The sequence below is a fragment of the Mustela lutreola genome, chromosome 3 (assembly GCF_030435805.1).
Source record: "Mustela lutreola isolate mMusLut2 chromosome 3, mMusLut2.pri, whole genome shotgun sequence".
Lineage (NCBI taxonomy): Eukaryota > Metazoa > Chordata > Mammalia > Carnivora > Mustelidae > Mustela > Mustela lutreola.
The window spans coordinates 53,852,205-53,865,159 of record NC_081292.1 but is presented as its reverse complement, the minus strand read 5'-3'; the positions used below and the strand labels follow the sequence as shown (position 1 = coordinate 53,865,159).

General features: G+C 36.1%; 1 protein-coding gene across 1 annotated transcript in view; it reads right to left on the bottom strand.

Annotated features, from left to right (window-relative positions):
• ZNF704 (zinc finger protein 704) overlaps window positions 1-12,955 on the bottom strand; it is a 238,932-nt gene that overhangs the window by 180,317 nt on the left and 45,660 nt on the right. Inside the window, exon 2 of the mRNA XM_059166147.1 lies at window positions 8,716-8,957. Within this exon, the coding sequence (XP_059022130.1) occupies window positions 8,716-8,957 (242 nt within the window). The remainder of the gene's footprint in view (window positions 1-8,715; window positions 8,958-12,955) is intronic.

The following is a 12,955-nucleotide window of genomic DNA, read 5'->3' as shown; positions in this document are numbered from 1 at the left end:
GTCCCACACTGGGCTCTTTGCTCAGCAGTGAGTCTGCTTCTCCCTCTGCATATCCATGCCCCTGCTTGTGCTCTCTCTCTCTGACAAATAAATTTAAATGAAAATCTTTAAAATAAAAAAAGGAGTTATTATTGATAAAATTGGAAAGGATTAAATGTTAATAATAGAAAAGAAGAAAGATCTACAATTAATGATGAAAATTCCACTTAAGAAGCTAACTAAACAGGGAACTTAAAGTCAAAATAAGCAGAAAAAAGAAAATAACAAAGATGAAAAAAGAAATCAATGAAATAGAAAATGGGCAAACAATAGAGAAAATCTATATATACAAAGGTTGCTCTTTGAGAAGAGCCACAAAACTGATCAGCTGCTAGTAAGATTGGTTAAAAAAAGGAAGACAATATATTAACCAATATCAGAAATCAGAACGGGACATTACTATAATATCTACAGATACTAGAAAAAAATAAGGTAATATAATGAAGAACTATACATTAATAAATGACATCTAAATTAATGTAATGGGTAAATTTACTGAAAGATACAGATTACAAAACTGACTCAAAATGAAACATAAAATCTAAATAACATGTTATCAATTTTAAAAATTGAATTGTAATTAAAAACAGTTCCATACGTCTGACAGCCATTTGTATGTCTTCATTGGAGAAGTGTCTGTTCATATCTTCTGCCCATTTTTTTATATGATTCACTAGACATCAGGGAGATTCAAATTAAAACCACATTGAGATACCACCTTACACCACTTAGAATGGCCAAAATTAGCAAGACAGGAAACAACATGTGTTGGAGAGAAGGGGAACCCTCTTACACTGTTGGTGGGAATGCAAGTTGGTGCAGCCACTTTGGAGAACAGTGTGGAGATTCCTCAAGAAATTAAAAATAGAGCTTCTCTATGACCATGCAATTGCACTACTGGGTATTTACCCCAAAGATACAGATGTCATGAAAAGAAGGGCCATCTGTACCCCAATGTTCATAGCAGCAATGGCCACGGTCGCCAAACTGTGGAAAGAACCAAGATGCCCTTCAACGGACAAATGGATAAGGAAGATGTGGTCCATATACACTATGGAGTATTATGCCTCCATCAGAAAGGACGAATACCCAACCTTTGTAGCAACATGGACAGGACTGGAAAAGATTAAGCTGAGTGAAATAAGTCAAGCAGAGAGAGTCAATTATCATATGGTTTTGCTTATTTGTGGAGCATAAGAAATAACATGGAGGACAAGGGGAGATGGAGAGGAGAAGGGAGTTGAGGGAAATTGGAGGGAGAGGTGAACCATGAGAGACTATGGACTCTGAAAAACAACCTGAGGTTTTTGAAGGGGCAGGGGGTGGGAGGTTGGGGGAACCAGGTGGTGGGTATTAGGGAGGGCACAGATTGCATGGAGCACTGGGTGTGATGCAAAAACAATGAATACTGTTATGCTGAAAGGAAATAAAAAATTTAAAAAAAAAAAAAACACTTCCATAAAGAAAACTCAAGGTCAAGACATTTTCAGTGGTGGACCTACTCTTTAAGGCAAAGTAATAGCAGACCTAAAACAAACGGAGAAGAAAGGACAAGGAAACACTTCCTAATCCATTTTATGAGACTATCATTAAACTTCTATTAAAATCAGACAAAGAGATCCAGGTAAATGAAATGACTGGTCAATGGATGGAAATGAATAAAGCTTAACAGAATTTTAGCAAAAATGGATCCTTCAGTGTGTAAGGGAGTGTTGCAAAGTTCACTTTATGGTCAAAGATTGATCGATGTAATTCAACATATAATAATTTTTTAAAGTATGCTCATGTAAATAGATGCAAAAATTTCTGTTAGTATAACATCTATTGAAGAGAAAATCTCTCAGCAAATTGGAGAGTACTTTCTTACTTTCATAAAAAAATTAAGCATACTGAAAATACTACATGTTGGTGAATACATAAAGCCACTGAAGCTCTTGTACATTACTGGTGGGAACGTATAATGGTACAACTACTTTGAAAATGTATGGCAGTTTTTAAAAAAAATTTAATATACAATGGCCATATGAACTATTAATTCAAGTCTTGGGTATTTAAAAATGAAAACATATTCCACACAAAAGCATACCTGGATATTCATAGCAGATTTATTCCTGATAACCCTAAACTGGACACAACCCAAATATCCATCAGAAGAGAAGGGATAATAAGATTATCATATCCTCATACAATGGAATACTCTTTGGCAATACAAAGTAACACACTACTGACAAATGCAAAAGAAAAATATAGTAAATCTTTAAAAAAATCATGCCGAGTGAATGAAGATTCTTGAAAATGCATCGTGTTTGATTCCATTTATATGAATTCTAGAAAAACTAGAAAACTAGAAAAAAAAAAAAAAACGAGTCCATAGAATATTGGCTGCCAAGTGCTGAGGGTCAGAGGACAGGCTGACTGGGAAGGGGCACAGTAAAAAATTTTTTGGGGGAAGAACATTTTCTTTATCTTGATTATGGCATTAATTACACAGGTACATAGTTTTGTTACAACTCATTAAAGTGCACATTTAAAGTGGGTACATTTTCCTACGTGAATTATACCTCAATAAACTTGACTTAAAGACAATGGAACAAATATCCACACGTTGAATAGTCATAGGAAAAGCAAAATTCTACCTGTTTATTAGATGAGGTAAGTTCTGTAAGTTACTGTTTGAATGAAAATGCTATTGTGAAAAGACTGAATAAGGGTTTCCTTTATAAGAAGAAATAATAGAATATGCAGTGGTAGTGTCCCTCTCTGAGAGGCAAAGATAACTAATAATGTTATTAAGTGTAAGTCTTAATTAATGAACATGAATGATTATTCTACTCAAAGTAAATTTATAAGGCAAGACATAGAGGTATTCATCAGCACTAGCAACCTATATTAATTTTCCTAGAGCGCCCTCCACAAATCACCACAAACTGTGTGTCTCAAAACAACAGAATTTTATTGTCTCACAATTTTGGAGGCTAAAGATGAAATCAAGATGTCAGGGAACCATATTTTTTTAGTCCTTTTGTGCTGCTATACCAAAACACCATAGACCAGGTAGCTTACAAACAACAGAAATTTATTTCTCATTGTTCTGGAGCTTGGGAGTCTGAGATCAGGATGCTACATGATTGACAGAGGGTTGTCTTCTGGGCTGCATACTTCTTGTATCCTCACTTGGTAGAGTGGGCAAGGGAGCTCTCTGAACCTCCTTTATAAGGGCATTAATCCCACCGGGGCCATGTTCCACCCTGATGATGATCTAATCAACAGGCAAATGACTTACCTTCTAATACTATCACTTTGGGGATTAGGTTTCAACAAACAAACTTGGGAGGGCACACATTCAGACCACAGCACCTTCTCTGAAGGCTCTGGGGAGAGAATCTATTTCATGCCTTTTTCCTAGCTTTTGGTATTGCTGCCAACAGACAAATTAATCCAATCTTTGCCTCCACTGGCTTTCTCCCTGCACTTTTTGTCTCCTCCCCTCTCTTCTTCAATGGATACCAGCCATACTGGTTTACAGCCCACCCTAAAGACATTCATCATAATTTGGTTATATCTGCAAGGGCCTAATTTCCAAATAAAATCTCATTCACAGGTACTGGGGGATCAGGGCTTTGTCATATCTTTTGGGAGATGTGATTCGATCTATACATACTCCAGATAACTGGCACACACAGACCAAAAACCTTTATTCCTATTACCATCATTTCTACTTTCTCACAATTTACAACTCTTTTGCAATTTCTCAGTTCTGACTTGAGTGTCCAGTACTTGTTTCTCCTTGTTTCTCTTTTGGTAAATGTCTACATTGTTTACTGTAAAGTCAAAAGTTTTTATAAAACTGTTTACTTTAAAAGCAGATTTCAATTAATATATGCCAAGAAATAATAAATATAATCCTTAAAATACATAGAAACACTAGAGCAGTCTTCGTGAATTGTATATGGGAGTCGGCCCAGTGACATCCCCAGCAACTTCCCACAACAGGCAGAATTAACATGGGTGGAACTTTCTGCTCCAACACGGACTCTCCTGGGTCCTTCATGTTCTCTTTTCTGAGACTCACAGACTTTACCACCATGCCTAGTTACCCTCTGGGTCAGTTCAAACACCCAAACACTTTTTGCACTATGAAAGAATTCGGTGTTACCAACTACATTCAAGCAACCCAATTCACCAGAAGTCTCATGTGCCAACAGCTTGGCACGCATTCCAAGAACAGAAAAATTCCTTCCAACTACTTGTATGCTTCACATCCCTGGCTAATCTGTAAATTCCCTATTCTGGATTTCAACTCTTTCTTTCTTTCTCCCCAGATTTCCATCACTAATCGGGGCATGATTCATTTATTATCTGTGCCTGGGTTCATCATCTTATTCAAATGAGGCTAAAATCACTGTCTTGACTAATGAATCACTGAGCTCTACCCACAAGAAACCTCTGATTGGCATTTGTCTTACTGATCTTTGGCCTCTTCCTCATTTCTTGAGCCAAACTACAGTATTGGAATTCCTTTCTGGATGGACTCTTCAAGAGCTCCCACCCCTGTCTCTTTATACTCTTAAACTTCATTTTTCTCAACTCTCCATAGAAATCAAGACTGCTAGTATTTTTCCCTAGAAACTAAAAAATACTTAAGATGACATATTTATAATTAGTAACTCCTCATTCTCCATTCACAATCTCTTCTGGAGGGGGTTGTTTTCTTTTATAACCATGCATTACTAAGTGAGTAAGTTGCGACAACTTGAGAGAGAGAGGCATCATTTACAGAGTCTTGCCCCCACTGTTAGCATTGACAACCCCCAACCCCAAACTAGTGCTCCCCAATAATTTGTTGCAAACAATCTTTCTTCTGTTAATGATAGATAGATATTTAGTTCCAAAGAAACACTGCTCATTCATGTGTTCCCTCACACACTCTTGCTCTCTCTGCTTAGTTTTCTCCACTGAAGAACTTGGAATACTCTGAGCACTCACCTCTACAACCCTCCCCCAAAGAAAAGACGGTCTCTTCCTAAAATTGATAAAGCAATATTCCACAGGTAAGTGGACTCCAATGCATTTATATAATGCAGGACTCATGACGGCCTTGCAAGGCAGTCTAGGACACTTCCCCCAACCTTCCCTGGCTCTCTCCCTCACTGGGCTCAGGACTGCACAGTCTCCCTTACCTCCGCCTCCTTCCCTGTCCCTTGCCTCACCCCACCCCTTTTTACCCACAGGTATCTGTCCCAATAAAATGCTTGCATTTAATCCTGCCTTGGCATTTGCTTCTCAGAAGACCCAGCTTAACACATCAGGATTAAGAGCTTATTTAAATTTATGAGCAATTTTTAAATGGGTCCTCAGAAAATGGGTAAACAAAAAGGCATTTGGTAAAGTAGGTCCAGATATAGGGCTCCTCCTTCTCTATTCCATTCATTCCTACCTTGAAAAAGAGACTAAACCCCCCCCCCCAAAAAGACTTTTCAATAGTTGTATCAAATTAATAGCTTTCCTAATATTAAGAGATTCTTCTTTATATACAAATTCACCCAGTTGTAGTAAAAAGAAAGGAAGTTAGAAACTGTTACTTGAAATTAGCTACTTAGGTGTCTGTTTCTATGATTCACCTGTAAACTCTAGAGGGTTGGCATCCCATTTCATTCTTTATTTACTGAGTACCGGTTTCCTAGCAGGTACTCAATAAATAATCTACTGCATGGAAGCAGGAAATGCTCAATCACAGTGAAGTATAAAGTTGGGGAGGGAAGTTCCTAAACCTTTCTAGGGATATGAAGAAACATAAAATATATCCATTATCTTCATTATATAAACCATAGAAAATAAACTTCAAGTTACATTTTATAAAATATAGAAAGCAAACATCAATAAAAATCTTCTCAGCTATAGTGGGAATAATCAAAAGATAAAGTGAGAAAGAATTTATTTTAAACGATTGAGAAACTCTCTTAACAGTGATACTCTATTGGTTAAAAACAGTTATCTTGCCTTTCTGAGAGCTCTCCAATACAGGGCACCTGAATGGCTCAGTTAGTTAAGCGGCTGCGTTCGGCTCAGATCCCAGAGTCCTGGGATCAAATCAAGTCCCGCAGTGGGCTCCCAGCATCACGGAGAGGCTGCTTCTCCCTCTGACCTTCTTCCCTCTCATGGTCTCTCTCACTGTCTCTCTCTCAAATAAATAAATAAAATCTTAAAACAACAACAACAACAAAGAACTGTCCAATACTTAACATCTGGATTTAAGAGAATAAGTTGCAATACTCATGTGGCTAGAGCCATAGCCTATATATATGTATATATATTATGCATATGTGTACTACGTATTATACAAGATACAGATTTCCTTTTATCAATAAACTTCACCATACTGTAGACGTAGTCAAACTTCATTATTTATACACTGCCAACAGACAGAATTGTATTTCTCCTTTATAAACAAAAAGAAAAGTCTTGTATCTTCTTACCATGTCAAGTAAAAGAGTTTCTTTAAAACAAGATATTGATCCACTTAGATGATAGTGGAAAGTTGACATTTACAAAATAATTCCATGACAGCAAATGGAAATAGAACCAAAAGGATTGAGAGTTAGATAATTAGACTCCATAATTTCTAATTCCTTCATTGTCATTAAGAAGAAGAGCAATTTATTTCACCAACTGTTGGCATATTTATGATGATTAAATTCTTACTATAGCAATGAAAACAAGTGTATCAGTTGAAACCTCAAACAATGAAGCTTTAACTAGTATTTCCCATAATAGATGAATAGGTCTAAATTATACCCTGTCATTGGGGAATTTTTGCTGTACATTAATGGATTTAAAATCTAATTAACTCACATATACTGTTTAAGAACACTACAATAACATTGACTCAACTCATAACTTTTAGGTATACTTAGTAAACTAGAGAAAGTGGAAAAAATATTCCACATACCAGAGGCAGAAAAAGCAGAAGACATTTTTCTTTCTTTCCTTTTCATTATTCTCCCCAGAACCTACTGCAAGTGGGGTAGAATTAGAGTAGAAAGATATATCTTAAACAATCTACAGTAATTTAAAATGATTAATTCCAGGTCTGTTAACATAAGAGGCTCTAGTGGAAATTTTAGGTAGAGTAAATCCTGTTGAACTGCAATTTATCACTAAAATATCTGACATGGGGAAGTCTAATTTTTGCACCACAAGCTTTGGAAGGAAATAAAACCATAGCTCTTCAGATTTCAAATTAACATGTCACTTTTCCTATGAGTCAACCAAATAACAGATATGAATTGAAGTACCTACCAGTTTTTTAGGGCATGATAAAAACATTTCAGGATGAGTGTCCAGTTAAAGGAACTAATTCTAAAGAATTTAACATGTGCTTTATATGAAAAAATATATAGAAAAGCAAATAATTCTATGTAGTTAAACAGAAGTCGTGAATATATGAAAATTTGCAGCTGAAAGTTAAGGAAAACAAGGAGACCTACAATTTTAGAAAGTATGACAGATTTGGTAACAGAATAGAAAAATATGTAATTTTCTCAAAGAGATATTTTTGATTAAATATAGAAGGCAATGACATTCTAATTATAAAAAGTGGATAGGTAGGAAAAAAAAAATTATTCCTTTCCCAAGGATAGTATTTTCCTAGTTAGCTGCCTGAAACCATTCAAATAAATAGAGGATATCTCAAAAAATTGCTTATAAAATTTCATTATAAATGGCTTTGGGTAACAAAATATAGTATACATATTAAAAATAAGCAATCTTTCATGCTATAGCATTTTCTTTCTTTTCCTCATCCAACAAATATTGATGGGGCCTCTAGCACATAATTAAGCATTATTCTAGTGCTAAGGATACAGCACAAACAAGATGGACTAAAATCCTGGCTACATGGAACTTAATTTCTAGGTGAAATAAATGACAAGCAAGAAAGTAAAGTAAGTAAAAGTCTAGTATATTCCATTTTGCTATTCCATTGTCATTCTGCCACAATACTGTCCTTTGATTTAATGCTACTGGATATAGTTTAAGTAAAATTATAATGTGATAAAAGTCTTCCGATATTTCCATAAACCCTCTTGGTCCAGCTCTGAGGTAGATCAGTCTTAAAAGGATTACCATGATATAAACCAGGGATCACCAAACTTTTTCTGTAATGAGTCACATACAAATATTTTAGGTTTTGCAGATCTCCTATGATCTATGTCACATGTTCTTCATTTTTTTTTTAACCCTTTAAAAATGTAAAACCATTCTTACCTCATAAGTTATACAAAATGTGCCAGAGGCTGAATCTGGCCTGCAGCCACAGCTCTCCAACCTCTGTCCAAAATCTGAGTATGTGAGTATCTCTGCTTTAAGTGGCTATGCTCAGTACTACATTTTATGTTTATCCTTTAACATTTATTCTTTTCCTCTTTATTATTCATTTTCCAAAATTTAATAAAGCGTTCTTTTCTGAAGCTACAATACTTCCAACCAGAGCAGCCTCAAAGTTCCAAAGAGCAAGGATACCTGTTCTATTTCACCCAAGCAACAGAGAAACATTCTTGGGAAAAAAAAAAAAAAATCCTAAGTCTATATGCTATAGAGAGAGATAGCGGTGGAGATCGTAGACGCTCCCCATTGACTTCCTGGGGCAGACACATAGAAAGTCTATTGTTCCCTTACCTTGCTGGAGGAACATCAATATTGGAAGAAACAACTTTTCGTTTTTGCTCAAGGAGACAGATGGAGCGAGTATTTTCTTTTTCATGGTCAAGGGCTCGGTTGGCTTTTTTGGTGTCTGCTGTTTTCACATCTTCCTCCATGGCCAAGGGAAACAAGTGTTGATGAGACATTTTTTTACTAGAGTCACGTTTTAAGTCCTCTGGTTGAAATGTGAAGGTCATTTCCCGTTTAATGCTCCCCACCTGTGAAATGAAACATAAGAATTCTTACTCGCCCAGAACATCAGCTTTGCATAACTATGTGCAGATGACCCTAGAAAAGACCACAGATCGGAGACTTCCTTGTTCATGTTGAAGATTTTATAGTTTAAATAAGAAAAATGTAACAGGGAGATAAAATAACTGACATTACGAAGTAACAGACATTTGATGCATCATCTGTCATAAAGCAAAAAAGCAGCATCATAAACATAAGAGGAACTTTCAGGCATACAAAAACTTTGAAGACTTGAAAGCATAATGCTTCTAAAACAAATCTTAAACTTTTATACATCACTGGTTTCTCTTCGACAACTGAGAAAGTCAATTAAGTATATAAATTCTTAAATATTTCACACTAATTATATTGAATAGAAGAGTGTTATAAACATAAAATGAGCCTTATCTTTGACTATAAATACTGATCTTAACCATATTCTTTAGTTCATGAAGAACTGTTTTTTATCTTTTATCGATAGCAGCTAAGATCTTAATGAAATCTCTTATTAGTATGATGATAAAAAAAGTCATTAATTTTTCTTATCATTTTTGACTAAATGCAACATGGCTTAAGGTTTGAGGCAAATATAAAGTTAAGCCTCAGGGCCTTAACTCTTGTTATTTCAGAGTCTGTGATGACGAAAAACAGACTGAAGTCAAAGAAAAATTTTTGTAAAGGTGGTTGGTATTGTAAGTGAGGTTTGGAATGAACCTGTTAAATTCATGAGTGTACAAAGAGGAGCCAAAGGGAGCACCTGAGGAGCTCAGTCAGGTAAGCATCTGCCTTTGGATCAGGTCATGATCCCAGAGTCCTGGGATGGAGCCAAGTTTCTGGCTCCCTCCCAGTAGGGATCCTGCTTCTCTCCCTCCCACTGCCTCTGCCCCTACCATGCTCATGCTTTCTCTCCTATCTCTCTCTTTCAGATAAACAAATAAAATCTTAAGAAAATGAAAGTGAAAAAAGAAAAAAAAGAAAAGAAAGAAAGAGAAAGAAAAGTGATCCACTGCTCAGTACATTATGTTTCAAAATATGCACACCTATCAGACATATCACAAGCCCATTCAGCAGTTCAGCCCTTTCATGGACTTAGTCTATAAAATCAAGAAATCTTCACTTACCCACTAAACAGAGGATATACTTGTTTTTTCTTTTTAATTTTAGGTAGGAGGGCACAAAAAATCTGATCAAATAGATTTAGAATTACAGAAGCTAAACCCACAAACATAAGACATTTTCAGAAAAAAATGAGAATATATGTGTTCAATAATAGCAGACTGGCCATGTATGATATTAAGGACCAGAAATTTTCAGACTAAAGGGCGCATGTTAAGAGTCGCAGGACCCGCTTATATATGAGGATTTCCAGAACCCAGGGATAACCTTGTGCCTCAGAACCCACTTGGCTGGAATGTATCTTTCATATGAACACAGAGCTCTAAACGGAGCTGTCTTCTCTCCTTGACCTGTACTTGTCAGGGCAAAATGATCTTCTTCCCATGGGGTTCCTGTCAGACCTAAGCCCAGGAAAATGATCAGTCACTTTTGGTCTTCTTGCAACTCATGGGAAAGTTACCAGTATTTCTTAAAATGAGTTGTTTAAAGAGCTCTTGTAATGGCATCAATGCACAACAGAAAAATTAAAAAAAAAAAAAATTCAAACTTCCAAAAATGCAATGAATGTTCAATAAAAGTGTAGCTTGACAAAATTGACAAATGTAATTACTTTATTTCAAATACCCAGCACAAGTCACTTTCTGTGTAAATTGTTCTGCCTGGAGGTAGGAGAGGGAGGTACACCTCATTCCAAGCCTACATTACAACTGGGATACCCTAAACACCAGGCATAGAAGATGAAAACAAAGGCCTGGTTTGGACGATCATAAATAGTCTCCCTCTAAGTGCCAAGTATTGCCTTAATTAAATATTTAAGTAGCCATTAGTATTAAGTTGTAGCAATAATTGACATCTATACCTCTCTTGGGGCCAACTGTACTGATTAAGCGAATTCAATCCAAAGATAGGGTTAGTGGAGAATATTACAGGAAGCTCAGCTCTTAGTTTCAAAGTTTTAGAGAAAAAAAAATCTAGCATTTTAAAGCAAATTAATACAAAGTAGAATAAATTTCCTACAGAGATTATAATTCTATGTCATGATCTTAGCCAAGACTTCATAAAAATTATAGTAATATTCAACAAGGTAAGCTATAAATCTTCCATAATACAGCCTAAACAAAAAATTAATCTCTCAATAGTAATCAGGAAATCTTAACATGTAATAGATTTCAAAGGCTATTTAGCCCAAACCCCTTATAATTAAAAGTGAAATTAAAAGCATTAGGAAAGGACCAAAGAGGACAGAAAAATATAGCAATGAGTAAGAGATTTTAGATACCTGGACTCATGGATTTCACTGTATGTAAATCTGGTGGAAGGAGTGGGTGCCAGGTGTAGATCTTCATTATATTACTCAGCTTTAAGGTTTACATATAGAGATTCCATGTTCTTATTAACACTCTTTTATCTGTATCAGGTATTAACATTTAAAAGCTTTTTTCAAAGAAGAGTTCACAGGAAACTAGAGAGTAGGGAGAGTACATGAAGTCAAATCTTGAGAAACCGGACTCTGAAATGGCTCAGAGAGATAGAACGGTGGCTGGAGAGGATGCCAGACAAGGGAAAATGTTCCAAAATGAAAGGTAATAGAGCATGTTTAGATGCTGAGTCAGAATGGAAAGAAAGGGGTGAGTAAGGTTAGTAGGAGCAGAAAGGGATAGGACTAATAATGAGTTTTTACACCTCTAGCAGATTAGCAGAACAGAGCAAAAGGAACAACATATGAACCCTAATTAAATTTGCACTCCTATTAGATTAGCAGAACAAAGCAGTTAAAGGAGATATAGTTCCATTTATATGAGATTTCCAGAAAAAGCAAAGCTACAAAGACAGAAAACAGATCAGTGATTGTCTGGGACTGGGGGTAGGAGAAAGAACCACCAGTAAATGCATTCCAGAAAACTTTCTATGGTGGTGGAAATGTTCTAGAACTAGACTGTTATATTTGTATAATGCTATAAATTTGTTTAAAATAATTGAATTGTATTCTTAAAATGAGATGAATATTATGGTATGTAGATTATACTTCACCAGTACTGTTAATTTAAAAAGAAAGAAAAAGTAGTAACCAGTGTGGAAAGTACATTCACAAGAACCCTGAGACCAGAAATTGGGAAACTGTGCTTATAAAGCAGCTTCCATAAATTCTATTGAGTCTTTTTTTTTTTTTTTTTTTTAAACACAGGTGATATGGCAAGCCAAGCTGCTGCCAGCAATTGTATAGTTATATCCTGCATACTGGTAAGATGGGGCTCAATCCAGCCCCCACTCAAGTCACGTCCCCTGGCTTCATCACCCATAGAAAAGAGACACTTTTCTAATTCTTCTACCTGGGGAGGAATTTTTGTACTTCATCTCTCCAAATAGGGCACTCCTATCTACTTTTTCCCCAATTTGCACACTGCCCTGGTGACAAAAGTAAATGCCTTAGGCCTATCTACATGGCCTGGGCCACGTTAGCTGCCTCCCTGGAAGCAGATATCAATTAATTATGCGACTCCTATGAGCTGGACAGTTTTGATAACAGAAATATCGAGGGTATCAGAAGAAGCACTCTGTGCTATAGGTCAGAAGGAGGCAAAGGGCTCAACACGGAAGACGGCCAGAAGACAAACACACACACAAAATCTAGAAGCCCCGAGTGACAAATAATGAAGAGAAACAGCAAGATCATTGATTAGTAAATTCTAGGAGAAAATACAAGGCTGAGAAAATACGAGGCTGAGAAAATATGAGGCTAAGATTTAGGAATGATTTTAGTCTAGATTAGGAAAAAAATAAACTGTATCCTTCCCAGGGAAGGATTCATCTGACTATCTCATGCTGTTGAGACTGGACATTGGAAGGTAGTAGTAGTATTTGATCTGGG